Source organism: Scyliorhinus torazame, chromosome 9 (genome assembly GCF_047496885.1).
Source record: "Scyliorhinus torazame isolate Kashiwa2021f chromosome 9, sScyTor2.1, whole genome shotgun sequence".
NCBI classification, from domain to species: Eukaryota; Metazoa; Chordata; class Chondrichthyes; order Carcharhiniformes; family Scyliorhinidae; genus Scyliorhinus; species Scyliorhinus torazame.
The window spans coordinates 102251205-102265462 of record NC_092715.1 but is presented as its reverse complement, the minus strand read 5'-3'; the positions used below and the strand labels follow the sequence as shown (position 1 = coordinate 102265462).

At 40.9% G+C, this 14258-nt stretch overlaps 1 protein-coding gene across 1 annotated transcript in view; it reads right to left on the bottom strand.

The window, feature by feature from the left end:
• The window catches only part of lnpep (leucyl/cystinyl aminopeptidase), a 185885-nt gene that overhangs the window by 27923 nt on the left and 143704 nt on the right, over window positions 1-14258 (bottom strand). Inside the window, exons 10-12 of the mRNA XM_072516343.1 lie at window positions 11790-11962; window positions 6001-6098; window positions 2737-2923 (exon numbers count right to left, since the gene is read on the bottom strand). Coding sequence (XP_072372444.1) covers window positions 2737-2923; window positions 6001-6098; window positions 11790-11962 — 458 coding nt within the window. The remainder of the gene's footprint in view (window positions 1-2736; window positions 2924-6000; window positions 6099-11789; window positions 11963-14258) is intronic.

The following is a 14258-nucleotide window of genomic DNA, read 5'->3' as shown; positions in this document are numbered from 1 at the left end:
CACATCCACTTCTCACAGCTTGCACAGACTGTTAATTATTCAACAATGACAGCCATACCACACAAACACACCGCACTACACTCACTCACTCCCTCTCTCGCCTGAAAGGACAAGATATTTTGGAACCGCAGGGAGCAGCAGCTAATAAGTGGGACAGATTTGGCCCTCATGAAGGAGGCTGTGCTTGTTGGAGTGGCCATGGCCAGTGGAGAGACTAAAAGCAAAGTTGATGCTACTTTCCTAACCTTCTTACATTCCACTCCTGCTTAATTCTCCAATCTTTACTGATTTACAAGCTACAAGTGGTCGAAGCACCTCTTGCATTCCCCACTCTTACTCTTGCGCCTTTCTCTTTTCACACAGCCTGGCCATGAAAGAGTGTAAAGTGCAAGAGGAAGACGAGTGAGGATGATGAATGACTGTTCTCACACCGATAGCCAACAGCTCAATTGATCTCACACTTATAGCCAACAGCTCAATTGATCTCACAATTATAGCCAACAGCTCAAATACTGCCGCTGCGTATATTTTAGAGGCTAGCATAGTTGGGAGATGGAATATAATGTGGGCAAGTGTGAGGTTCTGCACTTCGGTTATAAGAACAGAAAAGCAGTTTTTTTTTTAAAAGACATAAAAGTTTGAAAATGGTGATGCTCATAATGACTTGGCTGTACTCATACAATGAACACAAAGTTAACATGTGGATACAGCTGCAATTAGGATGGCAAATAGCATGTTGCCTTCAATCTGTTCACAATTTACATAGATGATTTGGAGTTGGGGACCAAGTGCAATGTGTCCAAGTTTGCAGACGACACCAAGATGAGTGGTAAAGCAAAAAGTGAAGAGGATACTGGAAGTGTGCAGATTTGGATAGTTTAAGTGAATGGGCTAGGGTCTGGCAGATGGAATACAATGTTGACAGATGTGAGGTTATCCATTTTGGTAGGAATAACAGCAAAAGGGATTATTATTTAAATGATAAAATATTAAATATGCTGCTGTGCAGAGAGCCTGGGTGTCCTAGTGCATGAGTCGCAAAACGTTGGTTTACAGGTGCAACAGGTGATTAAGAAGGCAAATTGAGTTTTGTCCTTCATTGCTAGAGGGATGGAGTTTAAGACTAGGGAGATTATGCTGCAACTGTATAAGGTGTTAGCGAGGCCACACCTGGAGTATTGTGTTCAGTTTTGGTCTCCTTACTGTGAACGGACATACTTGCGCTGGAGGGTGTGCAGAGGAGATTCACTAGGTTAATCCCAGAGTTGAGGGGGTTGGATTACGAGGAAGGTTGAGTAGACTGGGACTGTACTCGTTGGAATTTAGAAGGATGCGGGGGATCTTATAGAAACATATAAAATTATGAAGGTAATAGATAGGATAGATGCGGGGAGGTTGTTTCCACTGGCGGTGAAAGCAGATCTAGGGGGCATAGCCTCAAAATAAGTGGAAGTAGATTTAGATCTGACCTTAGGAGAAACTTCTTCACCCAAAGGGTTGTGAATCTATGGAATTCCCTACCCAGTGAAGCAGTTGATGCTCCTTCATTAAATGTTTTCAAGATAAAGATAGATAGTTTTTTGAAGACTAAAGCGATAAAGGGTTATGATGTTTGGGCGGGAAAGTGGAGCCGAGTCCATAAAAATTCTTATGTTATGTTCTAATTGCAAGAGGATTGGAGTACAAGAATAAGATAAGCATTGTTGCACAATTTTACAGGGCAATGGTGAGACCCCCACCTAGAGTGCAGTTTTTATGTCCATGTTTAAGAAAGACTTTGAGGGGGTACAATGAAGATTCAATAGGCGTATTCCTGTGATAAGTGAGTTGTCCTATGATGAGAGGCCTGTAAATTGGTCCTATACTCTCAGGTGTTTGAAAGAATTAGGGATGATCTTATTTAAACAAGATTCTGAAGGAGCTTGATAGGGTAGACACTGAGAGGTGGTTTCTGCTGGCTGGTAATCTAGAACACAGTCCCAGGATAAGGGCCAATTATTTACAATTGAGATAAAGAGAAATCTTCTCACACAAAAGGTTGTGATTCATTGGAATTATTTACCCTAAGTGCAACATTGCAGATGCTGCGTCACTGAATAGATTTAACGCTGCAATAAATAGATTTTTGGTCTCTCAAGGAATTAATGGATCTGGAAACTGGTGAGAAAGTGAAGCTGAAACAGATGATCAGTCAAGATCGTATTGAATGACAGATCAGGCCTAACAGGGCGTATGCCCTACTCCTAATCCTACTTTTGTTCTTATTTAAATCACCTTCAAAAGCTTTCTTCAAACCAGAGTTTGGTGTGGAGCTAAAATGCTATGTTGACTGTAGCATTAGGACACTTCCTGCTGAAATGAGGTTGTGTTTATTTTTGTTAGCTTTGGCAGGGACGATAGGGAGAGGAACATAATGGGAAGACCTTAAACCCAATAAGATAATTATTTAACCAAGTACAAAATAATCAAAGAGGTAGATTAACTAGACAATCAAATGCTGAAAAACAAATGTAACCAATGAACAAGAAAATCTGACTGAGACCTAAACTTCTGACGGAGAGAAGAAATATTACGATACATATTCACGTCCTTCTTCACCTTGAATATTCTATTATCAAGTGTTCATAATTAGTTGCTCAACAAGAATTGACTGAAACAGCAGTGATGTTGATTAACAATTTAAAACAGAACTAAGATATATACGATGTACTAAATGTAAACAAAAATTCTAAATACCTTGCAAGCACAAAGGCATTATTGATGAAGCCAGCTCGGTCATGGTCACTGAAAGCTAAATGATTAGTTTGTAATAATCCAAATAATTCCTTTGAGGCATTCCCTTCATAATGTACGATGTAATATCCATTCATGTTCATGTTAAACTTCACCCAGGTCACATTTTGTTCTTTAAGATAAATGATGTCTAATGGAAAATAAAATACATAAATAGTTCTAAGAAACTGCTTGTTCACTGCTAAAGTTGGACTTTAATATTCAAAGGAAAAATGCTGTCCGATGAAATTCATTCAGGTATACAAGGATACACGATCTGTACATAAACTATCAAAACCTCAAATGGACTTTGTTTTGAACGGGACTTGACACTGATTCAACAACTTTAGATCATAACCTCTGCCTCCATCTTGTTCTCTACCTCTTTCTCGTTTTATGTGGGTTTTTTTCTGGATTGGTCTTGTCTTGTTTTTTTTAACCCCTGCACGTTGATTTCAGGTGTTTTTTTGACGTAGTAATTCAGGCCTCGCTTTGGATGCCACCTTGTTTTTTCACTATATCCATTACCTCTCTCTTTGGTTGTGCATCATGAAATATTTTGTTACTTAATCACACCTGAATATCATCCCAGACCTTCTCCTTCATCTGGCTGCTCCCTTCCTTCTTCCACTAACTTAAAAACTCTTACAGATCAAGTAAACGGTCATTGACCTGAAATGCTAACTCTGTTTCTCTCCGCAGATGCTGCCTGGCCTGAGCTCTTCCAGCATTTTTTATTCTCTCATTTCTACATTTTGAGCTGTAATTTGATGCTATAATCATAGAATTTACATTGCAGAAGGAGGCCATTCGGCCCATCAAGTCTGCATTGACCCTTGGAAAGAACAACCTACTTAAGCCCACACCTCCACCCTATCCCGTAACCCCCACCTAAACGTTTTGGACACGAAGGGCAATTTAGCACGGCCAATCCACCTAACCTGCACACCTTTGGACTGTAGGAGGAAACTCCGGAGCACCTGGACACAGGGAGAACGTACAAACTCCACACAGATGGTGACCCAAGCCAGGAATCGAAGCCAGGTCCCTGGCGGTGTGAAGCAACAGTGCTAACCACTGTGCTACCATACCGCCCAATCGGCCAAGTGCGAAGGAGAAGTTTAGGGAGAAGTAAATCGGTTAGGCTTTCTGTTACTGAATACTATACAGCAACCTCTTGATAGAAGTTTACATCAAGTAAAAGATCAACTTTTGCCATGGAAGACCCTGTGGTGAAATTCCTTCATGCCAGAGAAAATGCTCATTGGAAGACTGGAAGAGAACTGTACCTCAGTAAAATTGCAACATTTTTGGTGGGATGGGGTTTATGTTGGCAAGAGGAGGGAGAAACAAGGAGACCAATATATAAATCAATTTGCTGGGATGGGCATTTGAGGATGTAAGAATTATGGAGTTTAAACCGGTGTCATAAACCATGAGCACAGCTCAAATGGTCAGAATGCCAAGACTGTGCACAAACTATTTATTTACTCCTAGTCAATTTTATAATAATTCATACAAAATCTTGCCCTTCCCATTATTCTGGTCTCCTCAGTGTCCGTAGGGGGGCTGGCAGGGAATTTGTCCTCTGATTTTAGCGTTCTTAGGCCGCTGGGGAGGTATAATAACAAGCTCTGGGTTGACTGTACTTCCATCCCAGTGGGACATTCATGTCCCTGCTCTGTAAATCCCCACTGTAGAGGTTGGCAATTCATAATTCTGCAGAATAATGAGTGGTGAGCTGCATGCTGCTGGGGTTTAACCTACTGGAGATTCAGCACATTGTACCACCACAATGGTATCAAACTGTGACGAATTGTTAATTTTAAAACTTTGTTAGTTATCCACTACCACTTGGATTCAGCTCATGGCTTAGGAAAGGGCTAGGGGCAGTCATGACAATCAGCGTTTTCTGGTAGAAAAGCTAGAGGAACATCAAGAGTTACAAGTAAGCTTCTTGTAGTGAACGTATATAGAAACATAGAAAATAGAAGCAGGAGGAGGCCATTCAGCCTTTCGAGCCTGCTCCACCACTCATTATAATCACGGCTGATCATCACGTTCAATACCTCAATCCCGTCTCTCCCCCCCCCCGTCCCCGTCCCCCCCATCCCTTGATTCCTTTAGCCTCAAGAGCTATAAACAAATTCCTTCTTGAAATTACATAACGTTTTGGCCTCAACTACCTCTGTGGTGGCGAATTCCACAGATTCACCACTCTCTGGGTGAAGAAATGTCTCCTCACCTCAGTCCTAAAAGGTTTACCCCTTATCCTCAAACCATTGGGAATCTTCTTTCTGAATCTACCCTGTCTAATCCTGTTAGAATTTTATAAGTTTCTATGAGATCCCCCCTCACTCTTCTAAACTCCAATGAATATAATCCTATGGAAATAAAACGTCAGGGAGCTGGGGTGACATCACTAAATCAACATTATGTGACTGATACCATAATGTTATAATTAATTCAATTATATTCAATATTAAATACATTTGAATTGAACTGTAAATTGTTGAACAATAGTCATCCTCCACATTGAGAAATTATATCTATCCCCATTAACAAACAGAAATATAACTATTGAATATAACTGTGGTGTATAACTTAAAACATTTGTGACAATGCAAAATGTTGTATTCATTTTCAAATTGTTTAATAACTTGTGTTCAGTTTTAAGACCAAGACATAGGAGCAGAAGTAGGCCATTCGGCCCATCGAGTCTGCTCCGCCATTCAATCATGGCCAATATTTTCTCATCTCCAGTCTCCTACCTTCTCCTCATAATCCCTGATCCCCTTTGGCTGGATATTACCTGATCAGCATGGATAAAATAACGTTCCGTTGTACTCAAAGGAGTGAACAAAAATACTTTGGTGATACATCATTAAGTCAGACTGAGCTTTAATCAATTGTCAGCAACCATTAAAACATGAGATTGAAAACTTTATTTTTCAATCCAATAGGGTAACAAAAAGTCACATTCTAAGAAGAAACAAAATGTAAGGGAAAAGATTTACCTAGAAGCATAAAATGTTTAATTTTGGAAAAAACATGAGATACTGCAACTAAGATAATTGAGAGTATAATTTGAAGTCAGTCTCATATTCCAGCATAACATCTGTATAGTTATTAACCACAGCACCACCAGCAAAACTGAACAAAGCCCCACTCAAAGCTGCAAGATGGAGGCTCACAATTATTTCATCTCTTGAAGTCAAAAACAATTACCTGTTTTGTTCTTAAGGAGCCATGTTTTGATACACTTGGGTTGACTATAATTGCTGCAACTACTGGTGATGTACGTCAGTGGAATGTGCCACAGGTAACTGAGAAAAATCAAATCAGAGCTTTAAATCAGCTTCACCTTGTTTAAAAATGATTAAGAAGATTAGACTGGAGTAAGAGCTAAATAAACAAAAGACTCAACCTCAGGTTTTAAGCTGCGGCACCTGAAACTATTGTCACTCTTATGTAATGTTCACCTTTTACACTGAAAGAAAACATGAACAACTTTGTATATCCATACACTACTCAAAGTATCCGAACTTGTTAATTATAGCATATTCAATTATTTTACAATATTACCATGTCAACTCTTAATATATTAGTTATATAAGATCAGAGCTACAGTCAAAGTACAAAGGCTGGTAGTTTTTGCACCCTAGCTTTGCCTGTAAACTTGAAGATGATGTTCTCTCATGTCTTGATCTTTTGAGTAGTCTTTCAGAGGTGGTGATTGTAAAGTATGGAGCAGGCAAGGGTCATTCTGAGATAGGGGAGAGTCAGGTCATGCCACACTTTTTCTCCAGAAGATGGCATTTATATTTAGGGTGTTGTATAGCTTGTGCTTTTCATATTAATGTTAGCAATTCAGATTAAGGGGAGACAGAAACTGAACACTTAGATCATAGATCATAGAATTTACAGTGCAGAAGGAGGCCATTCAGCACATCGAGTCTGCACTGGCCCATGGAAAGATCACCCTATCTAAGCCCACAGCTCCACCCTATCTCCATAACCCAGTAACCCCATCTAACCTTTTTGGACACGAAGGGCAATTTATCATGGCCAATCCACCTAACCTGCACATCTTTGGACCGTGGGAGGAAACCGGAGCACCCGGAGTAAACCCACGCAGACACGGGGAGAAGCGTGCAGACTCCGTGCAGACAGTGACCCAAGCTGGGAATCGAACCTGGGGCCCTGTAATAACCACTGTGCTACCATGCTGCCATTGAAAAAATAACTATTATCATTACTCTTCCTCAAAGTTCAAAACCTTACGTAATCTCTTCTGTAACATCTATTCGCTCATAAAAGTAGAGATCCAAGTCCTTTTTAATGTCAACTGTGTATTCAGAAAGAGATCCAATAAGAACACAATAACAGAAGCTGATGATTTAGACTCTTGAACCTATTCTACTGGAACAAAACAAACATTTGTAGTCCATTCATGAAAAAAATGGTATGGAATCCTTGAGTCTTGAGAAGGTTAAGTTTGAACTGAGGGGAAGGATGGAGGGGTTCTACAATTCATAGGCATTATTCATCATGCACTTTCAAAAACTGGATAACATTGAACATTAGTTGGGGGGGGAGGGTTGGGGGGGGGGGGGGGGGGGGAGGGTTGGGGGGGGAAGGGGGAGGTGTGTGTTGATGGTGACTATGGGTGATTCCTGATTCCTTTTTGTCATTTGTTTATGTGAACATGCGGACCAATGTTTGGGGTTTGGTGGAAGGATGGGATCGTTGTTATTGATATAGGGATTGATATATTTGTTACTGATTATTGTTTGTTGTTGGTGGGTGCAAATTTGGGAGAAAATGTGAAAAAGGAGAATAAAAAATATATTTTTTTAAAATGAAAGAAATGGTAATGCTGGACATGTGTACGAACGGTTACTTTTAGTTCACCTCAATGTCTTAATAATACGGGTAGAGTGCCGCATATCCAGCAACCTTTGGACTGAAGTCATGCCAGATTTTGGAACGTGCTGATTTCGGGGGGAGAATCAGAACCCCTTAATTCAGTCAAGAAGGGACAAAGAAAAACCAAATGATAAGAGTTGCAAAGCACGTTAGGTTAATGGCTATGTTGCAGATGATATTAATTCACCTCTCACACATTGGTTTTAATAACTCTTTCATGCCTTCCCTATTTTCCTGCATCAGTGCACCTGTCTAAAAAGAGAAAAGATCAATCACACTGAAATGATGTCAAAAACTACCCTGTAGTTGTAACTAAAATCCTTTGTTTTTTTATGATTGCTAGATTGTATAGTATTCTATTTGAACTGACTTGGCCAGCTGGAAGAAGGCGCTCCTGTTCGGCTCGGTTTGGGCAGAATAGCCCGATCTGGGTCTGGTGCAGTCACTGTTTGCTAAGCCATTCAGAACATGAGAAACGTCAGCCAATCAATACTTGATCTGCCACTCTGCTGATGGAGCAACTCCCAAAACTTCTCCGAGGTGGGCTGAGTGGGGTCAAGGTTTGCTAAGTCACTTGGAGCGGGGAAATGTCCATTAGAGTTACTGGAACAGGTTGGGTCGGAGCAGGGGGAAACATTGTCCCGTTTTCAGACACTGCATTTTGGTCGCCAGGCTTGAGATGCTCCATCTACACTCCTGTTACCCTGATTTCAGAAATATGAGTTTCCTGTGGCATAGGTGTAATTATTATCTCCATACTCTAAATGAGGCTTCCTGTTCTAGGGAAATTATATGCTCCAAGCAGATTTTAAGAAGATTTGAATAAGTTTAGAATTTGGATCAATGCCTTTGCAGCTTATATGCAAAGTTAACTCTTTCTTGTTTCTTTTATCATACAAAATATGCCAAAATGAATGTGTGTATATATTGGCCTAGATTTTTCTGCTACAGCAAATCCGAGCTCATCTGTAGTTGTAAGAGTTCTAGTCATCATATGGCTGCATCTTTGACTCCAGATTTCCGGAGTTAAGTATGCATCTCTCTCCTGTTTTAGGACAATATTTAGACCCTGGTTGGGATTCTCTGTCCCGCCGCACCAGTTTTCTGGTGCAGCGCGCCCCTGCTGGCAGCGGTATTCTCCGTCCCACCAGCCGGCCAATGGGTCTTCCCATTATGGGCAGCCCCACGCCGTCAGGAAATCCCCGGGCGTGGATGCGCTGCCGGCGCAACGAAGAATCCCGACAGCGGAGAATCCAGTCTCATATCTCTCTGCCAAGCTTTTAGTTATCTTGTCCTAGTATTGCCTTATGTGGTTCCGTCAAATGTCATTGATAACGTTCCAGGCGACAGCAAAAGATGCACATTAAAGGCACTATACGTGAAAATTATTGTAGCACTGGATGGCTAAAGTACTTGAATTAATTTTTGGGATTAACTTTTCAAGAAGCGAAAAGAAACATTCCCCCACAGCAAAGCAAACACAAAGGACAAAGGGTGTCTCTGGTGCCCAGTGTCATAGGGCGGGATTTTCCAATCCCAGTTCCCGCCCGAGTCAACTGGCCACCAAATTTTCCGTCCCACTAATGACAATTCCCACCGCAAGAGGGACCAGAAAATCCTGGCCATTATGACATACATGCCTCATTACTATCACACTGACACACAAGTGGACATCTTGTATGCTCCTCTGGCAGGTGATCCCGAAAGTGGACGGGGTGATCCCGAAAGCAGCAGGAGCTCTCCAAGAGCTACCTGCTCAATCTCATTAGAGTCAACCTAACTTGAACAGAAAATCTAGACCTTTACTAAGAATATTAACTGTGGTTCATATTTTCATAATACATGTCAGCCGGTGCCCTTCGGTGTGGGTAAGTGAATTTGCACTTTGGGAACAATATAAGGGCACCAATAAAGTTCACAGAGCAGGTTGGGATCATGGTTGCTAGATCATTCAAAGTCCACAAGCAGGTGTGGTGTGCCCATTGAGAATGCAAATTGGGTTTCTGGTTATAATGTTAGGAAAATGAAAGGTAAAGCTAAGAATAATTGTACTGAATCACAGAAAGCCTTGCTACATTTGAGAATATAGCATCCAGTCTTGATAGAAGCCATAGAGGAAGCACAGAGAAGGACAGCCAAAACAATATCAAGCCTTGGTTATAAAAGGAGACTTGGGAGAATTGAGGCTGCTATCATTGCAGAAACACAGCCCTAGAGAGACATTGGGCACGATTCAGCTGCCGCGTTGTGCTTAACTTGGTGTCGGGATGAGGCTGTTGAATCTTGCGTGAGGTCTTTTGTGAGATTTAGGATCCTTGAAACGTCTCGTGAGATTCAACGGAATCTCAAGGACATCGCGATCTGGATCTCATCCTCACTAGGCGTGATCCAGATCAGAATATTTAAATGAGCCATATGGCTCATTCTATTTAAATATACATTCGCCTGATTCACCCGGTGCACAGGACGCAACGGCCGGGCCAGGAAGACCTCCGAGTGGTTGGGGACAGGGCAGGGTTGCACCCTGGCACTCCCTCTGGCACCCAAGCACCTTAGCAGTACCAGGCTGACAGGGACATTGTGAGGGTGCCAGATTGGCATTGCTTCAGGAAATGCCTCCAAGTGCAGCCTCAGCAGACAGAATCTCCCCGAGGCCAAAAAAAGGCAAGTGCAGTTGAATAGCAGTGTTTGTCGGTTCTGCAGGTGCCGAGAAACACCCCACTCAACACATCGTTCAGCGGATTTTAACTCAAGTCTGCTGAATCGAGCCCATTATCTTCGGTTTTTGTAAATTATGAATAGGTTGTATAGGATATCTGTTCATTTATGGACTGAAACGGCTGGACCTCACCCCTGGAGTATTCCTTTCCACTTTTCCGGATAAACCTTTCTCCCACCATTTCATATTATAAGTGTAAAGTGGCGTTTAAATTTCCACTGTTCAGCTCCCAGTGCCTATACTGATGTGGCAGAGTTACCAACTATTTTGGACTATAGATGCTGTCTAGCCTGTTAAGTGTTATTTTCTGCTTTTATTTGCTGTTAGAAAGAATGGACAAACTTTGATTTCTCAATAGTGGAAGCAGAAACTGAAATTCTTGGGGGATGGTAGCAATCTATTTAAAGGAATTCTCAGGACACTTTCTAATATTAAGTTAACTATCAGCGAGTAGACACAAAGACTTATAGAACAGAAGGAAGCCATTTGGCCCATCTCATTTGTGTTGGCAGAAATAAAGTTATCCAGGGTCATCTACCTTCCACCTCTTGGTCTGCAACCCTGTAGGTTACATCACTTCAAGTAAATATCCAAATAAATGAAAAATGCTGAGTGTTTATGCTCTACCATCCTTTCAGACAGAGGGTTCCAGATTCCAATCACCCTCGGGCTGAAAAAGAAAATTGCTCCTCAGCTCTCCTTTAATCCTTCTACCTGCATCCCCTGGTTATTGCCTTCTCCATCTAAGGCCCTCGTAACTTTATACGCCTCAATCAAATTTCCTCTCTGTCTCTGTTCCAAAGAAAACAACCTCAGCTTATTCAATCTTTCCTCATTATTAAAATCTCCTCTGTACCCTCTCTATTTTAATCACATTCTTTCTGTAATGCGATAGCTAGAACTGTACACAGTACTCCAACTGCAGTCAAACTATTCTTTTATACAGTAAATTAAAAAAAACAATATTGAGTCACGAGGATCAAATGCACTTGACTATAGGGAACTCAACCATGATTAGATAAATTAAATGAATTTGTGCAAACAGCAGGTAATCACCATATTATCAAACTTCCCTGAATATGTCCAAGTAGATTTAGCAACCTACAGCAGTGCAGATTTTTCCATTTTCCCATACCAGCTTTTAACATGGGTCAAATGATCAAATTTCTGTTCAATTACAGCCAACAAAAATCTTCTCACTGAGCCAAAATGATCTCATTCAAGCCCAAGTCCAGGAGTATAAAGAATAGTGTTGTGCATTTCTTTACTTTACTAAATTTTGTCACAGGAGGAACTCAAGGGCAGGAGACAAATTTTGAACCTTCGGTATTTACTGTAAAATTACTTTCAGGAATTGTACCACTTGTACCTTGAATCAGGTGAGGATGATGGATCTTGTGAAATGGAGATCCTGAGGAAACGCTCTTGATGGAGATGAATCTTATTAGCAGTTGTGTCTAATGTAACTGTGACCACGGGGAACCCTGTCTGCTGTGTCCACGTTTTCATCATTTCTTTCACATTTAAATCTACATTTTTAACCTGTGAAATAAATACAATGTGCTGAGAGATTAAATTAAAGCACAGTGAGATTGCTCAGCTAAAGAATAATTATTTAGTGACAGCGGACAACATCGAGAGAAAACACATTGATTAATTTAACTTATTTCTGCACCAAGACTAGTTACTGGCGAAATATTTGGAATTTGAGAAATGCAATTTAAAAAGACACTAAGTTAAACCAAGCAGACTTGTGAGCAAAACTAGAGCCCTTGACTTCCTTATTTTGGACACCAAAGAAATAAGCTCCATTTGCATAAACATAATTTAACAGAGTTTTGATACAGAGAATTCACATAAATACTGATGATGAAATTCAATAGGATCACGGCATGCCAGTGGTTTCTCACAGATGCACCTGCTACGCTGGTGGACAGAATTACAAAACAAAAATTGATTGATCGCACAATCCAAATCCATTTTACAAGTACTTAAAAGAGCAACATCTTCTGTGGGGTTTTCATTTCCATTCAGTTAATTTCTGTGCAGACCGTATGCAATTCACAAAAGCAGCTTTTTGTTTTACATTTGTTGATGGAATATGGGCGGCGTTGGCTAAACCAACATTTATTGCCCATCCCTAATTGCCCCAGAGAAGCTGATGGCGAGCTGCCTTCTTGAATTGCTGCAGTTCATGTGATAGAGGCTTGAATAACATGCAAAGGCTACACTAGCATTGTTGGCTTACAATGCACATTCTGAAGGTAAAACTGTTAAGTTCAGCAAGAATCGGCAGCCATGAACACCTATGTTAGTTTGTGGGACCTCAAGATGCTTATATTTTTCTTCCTTTTTTCATCGCTACTAGTCCCTTGAAGTGTCGGGGTTGCTCATATAGACCTTTGGCTCCACCTGCACACTCAAACACACGTTCTTTATGAGGTTTCAACAATTAATATCAGCAGGCTGTTCGACAGAAGGAGTGGGAAGCCTGGCATGTCCCCCTATCATGGAGTACAGAACAGTTGTAAAACTACTGCTGTCACTGCAGGCTAGGTCGGTTTAATTAAAGACAATTAGCAAAATGGAATACGAGACATTCTCATTTTTTTATCATTGATCAGTTTTGAGGTGGAGAGTGTGGTGTGGAGGAGAAAGAGATTGAGGGAAGAGTTGCAATTTAAACCCAAGCAATTCACCCTGGTCAGTTCAGCTGGTTTAACAGCTGAACTGTTATAACACAATTATCCTAATGCAATCCTAAACTCTACAACGTTAGAATTAATTAGAAGGCATTTAAAACAGAACAGATGATAAAATATAATACTCCTACCCACTTCACTCAATTCTGTGTGATGCTTATTATCCAAAGTATTAAAGATGGATGAAATCAGAATACTCAAAAATAGAACATTTCTCAATCTTCCCCACTCAAATACGTTAGAAAGAATTTCTAATTTTGATTGGGATAAATCGTCAGAATAGATGAGCAATATGCCCTCCCATGCTGAAAGCTGTCATTACACTAACTCATCATTAACGCATAGAACATACAGTGCAGAAGGATGCCATTCGGCCCATCGAGTCTGCACCAACCCACATTAAGCCCTCACTTCCATCCTATCCCCGTAACCCAATCATCCCTCCTTACCTTTTTTTGGACACTAAGGGCAATTTAGCATAGCCAATCCACCAAACCTACACGTCTTTGGACTGTGGGAGGAAACCGGAGAACCCGGAGGAAACCCACGCAGACACGGGGAGAATGTGCAGACTCCGCACAGACAGTGACCCAGCGGGGAATCGAACCTGGGACCCTGGCGCTGTGAAGCCACAGTGCTATCCACTTGTGCTACCATGCTGTCCTGAACTTTTGCCCAGTGCCTGCAAAAGTTTTCACAAAATGATCTGTGCTTCGTTTGTTATCTTTTAGGTAAGATGTTAAGGGTAGACCTTCTCCATTCAGGAAGGCCCAACTGCACAAGCTAAACACAGCAAGAGGGCTATGTTTGAGCAGCATTTATTCCTCAATTAACATAAAAGTGGTAAACTTGTTTGTGCAGCCTTGCTGTGAGAACAAAATGGTGGAAGATGGATGTCACTTTTAAAAAATATTTTTGGGGAATATTATGTTAGTCTGTACAGCATGTTGTGCATTTCCCCACCAATAGGCAACTACAACTTTTAGATCAAGATTTTTGGGATAGTCAGAGGATGTAAAAAGCATTACCTAGATTATTTTGCTGGTATTTGATGCCAGAAACTAGACCTTCTTTAGATTGTCACCATTACCACACATTGGAAATGGTATTTAACCCTGTCTTACATTATTATAAAC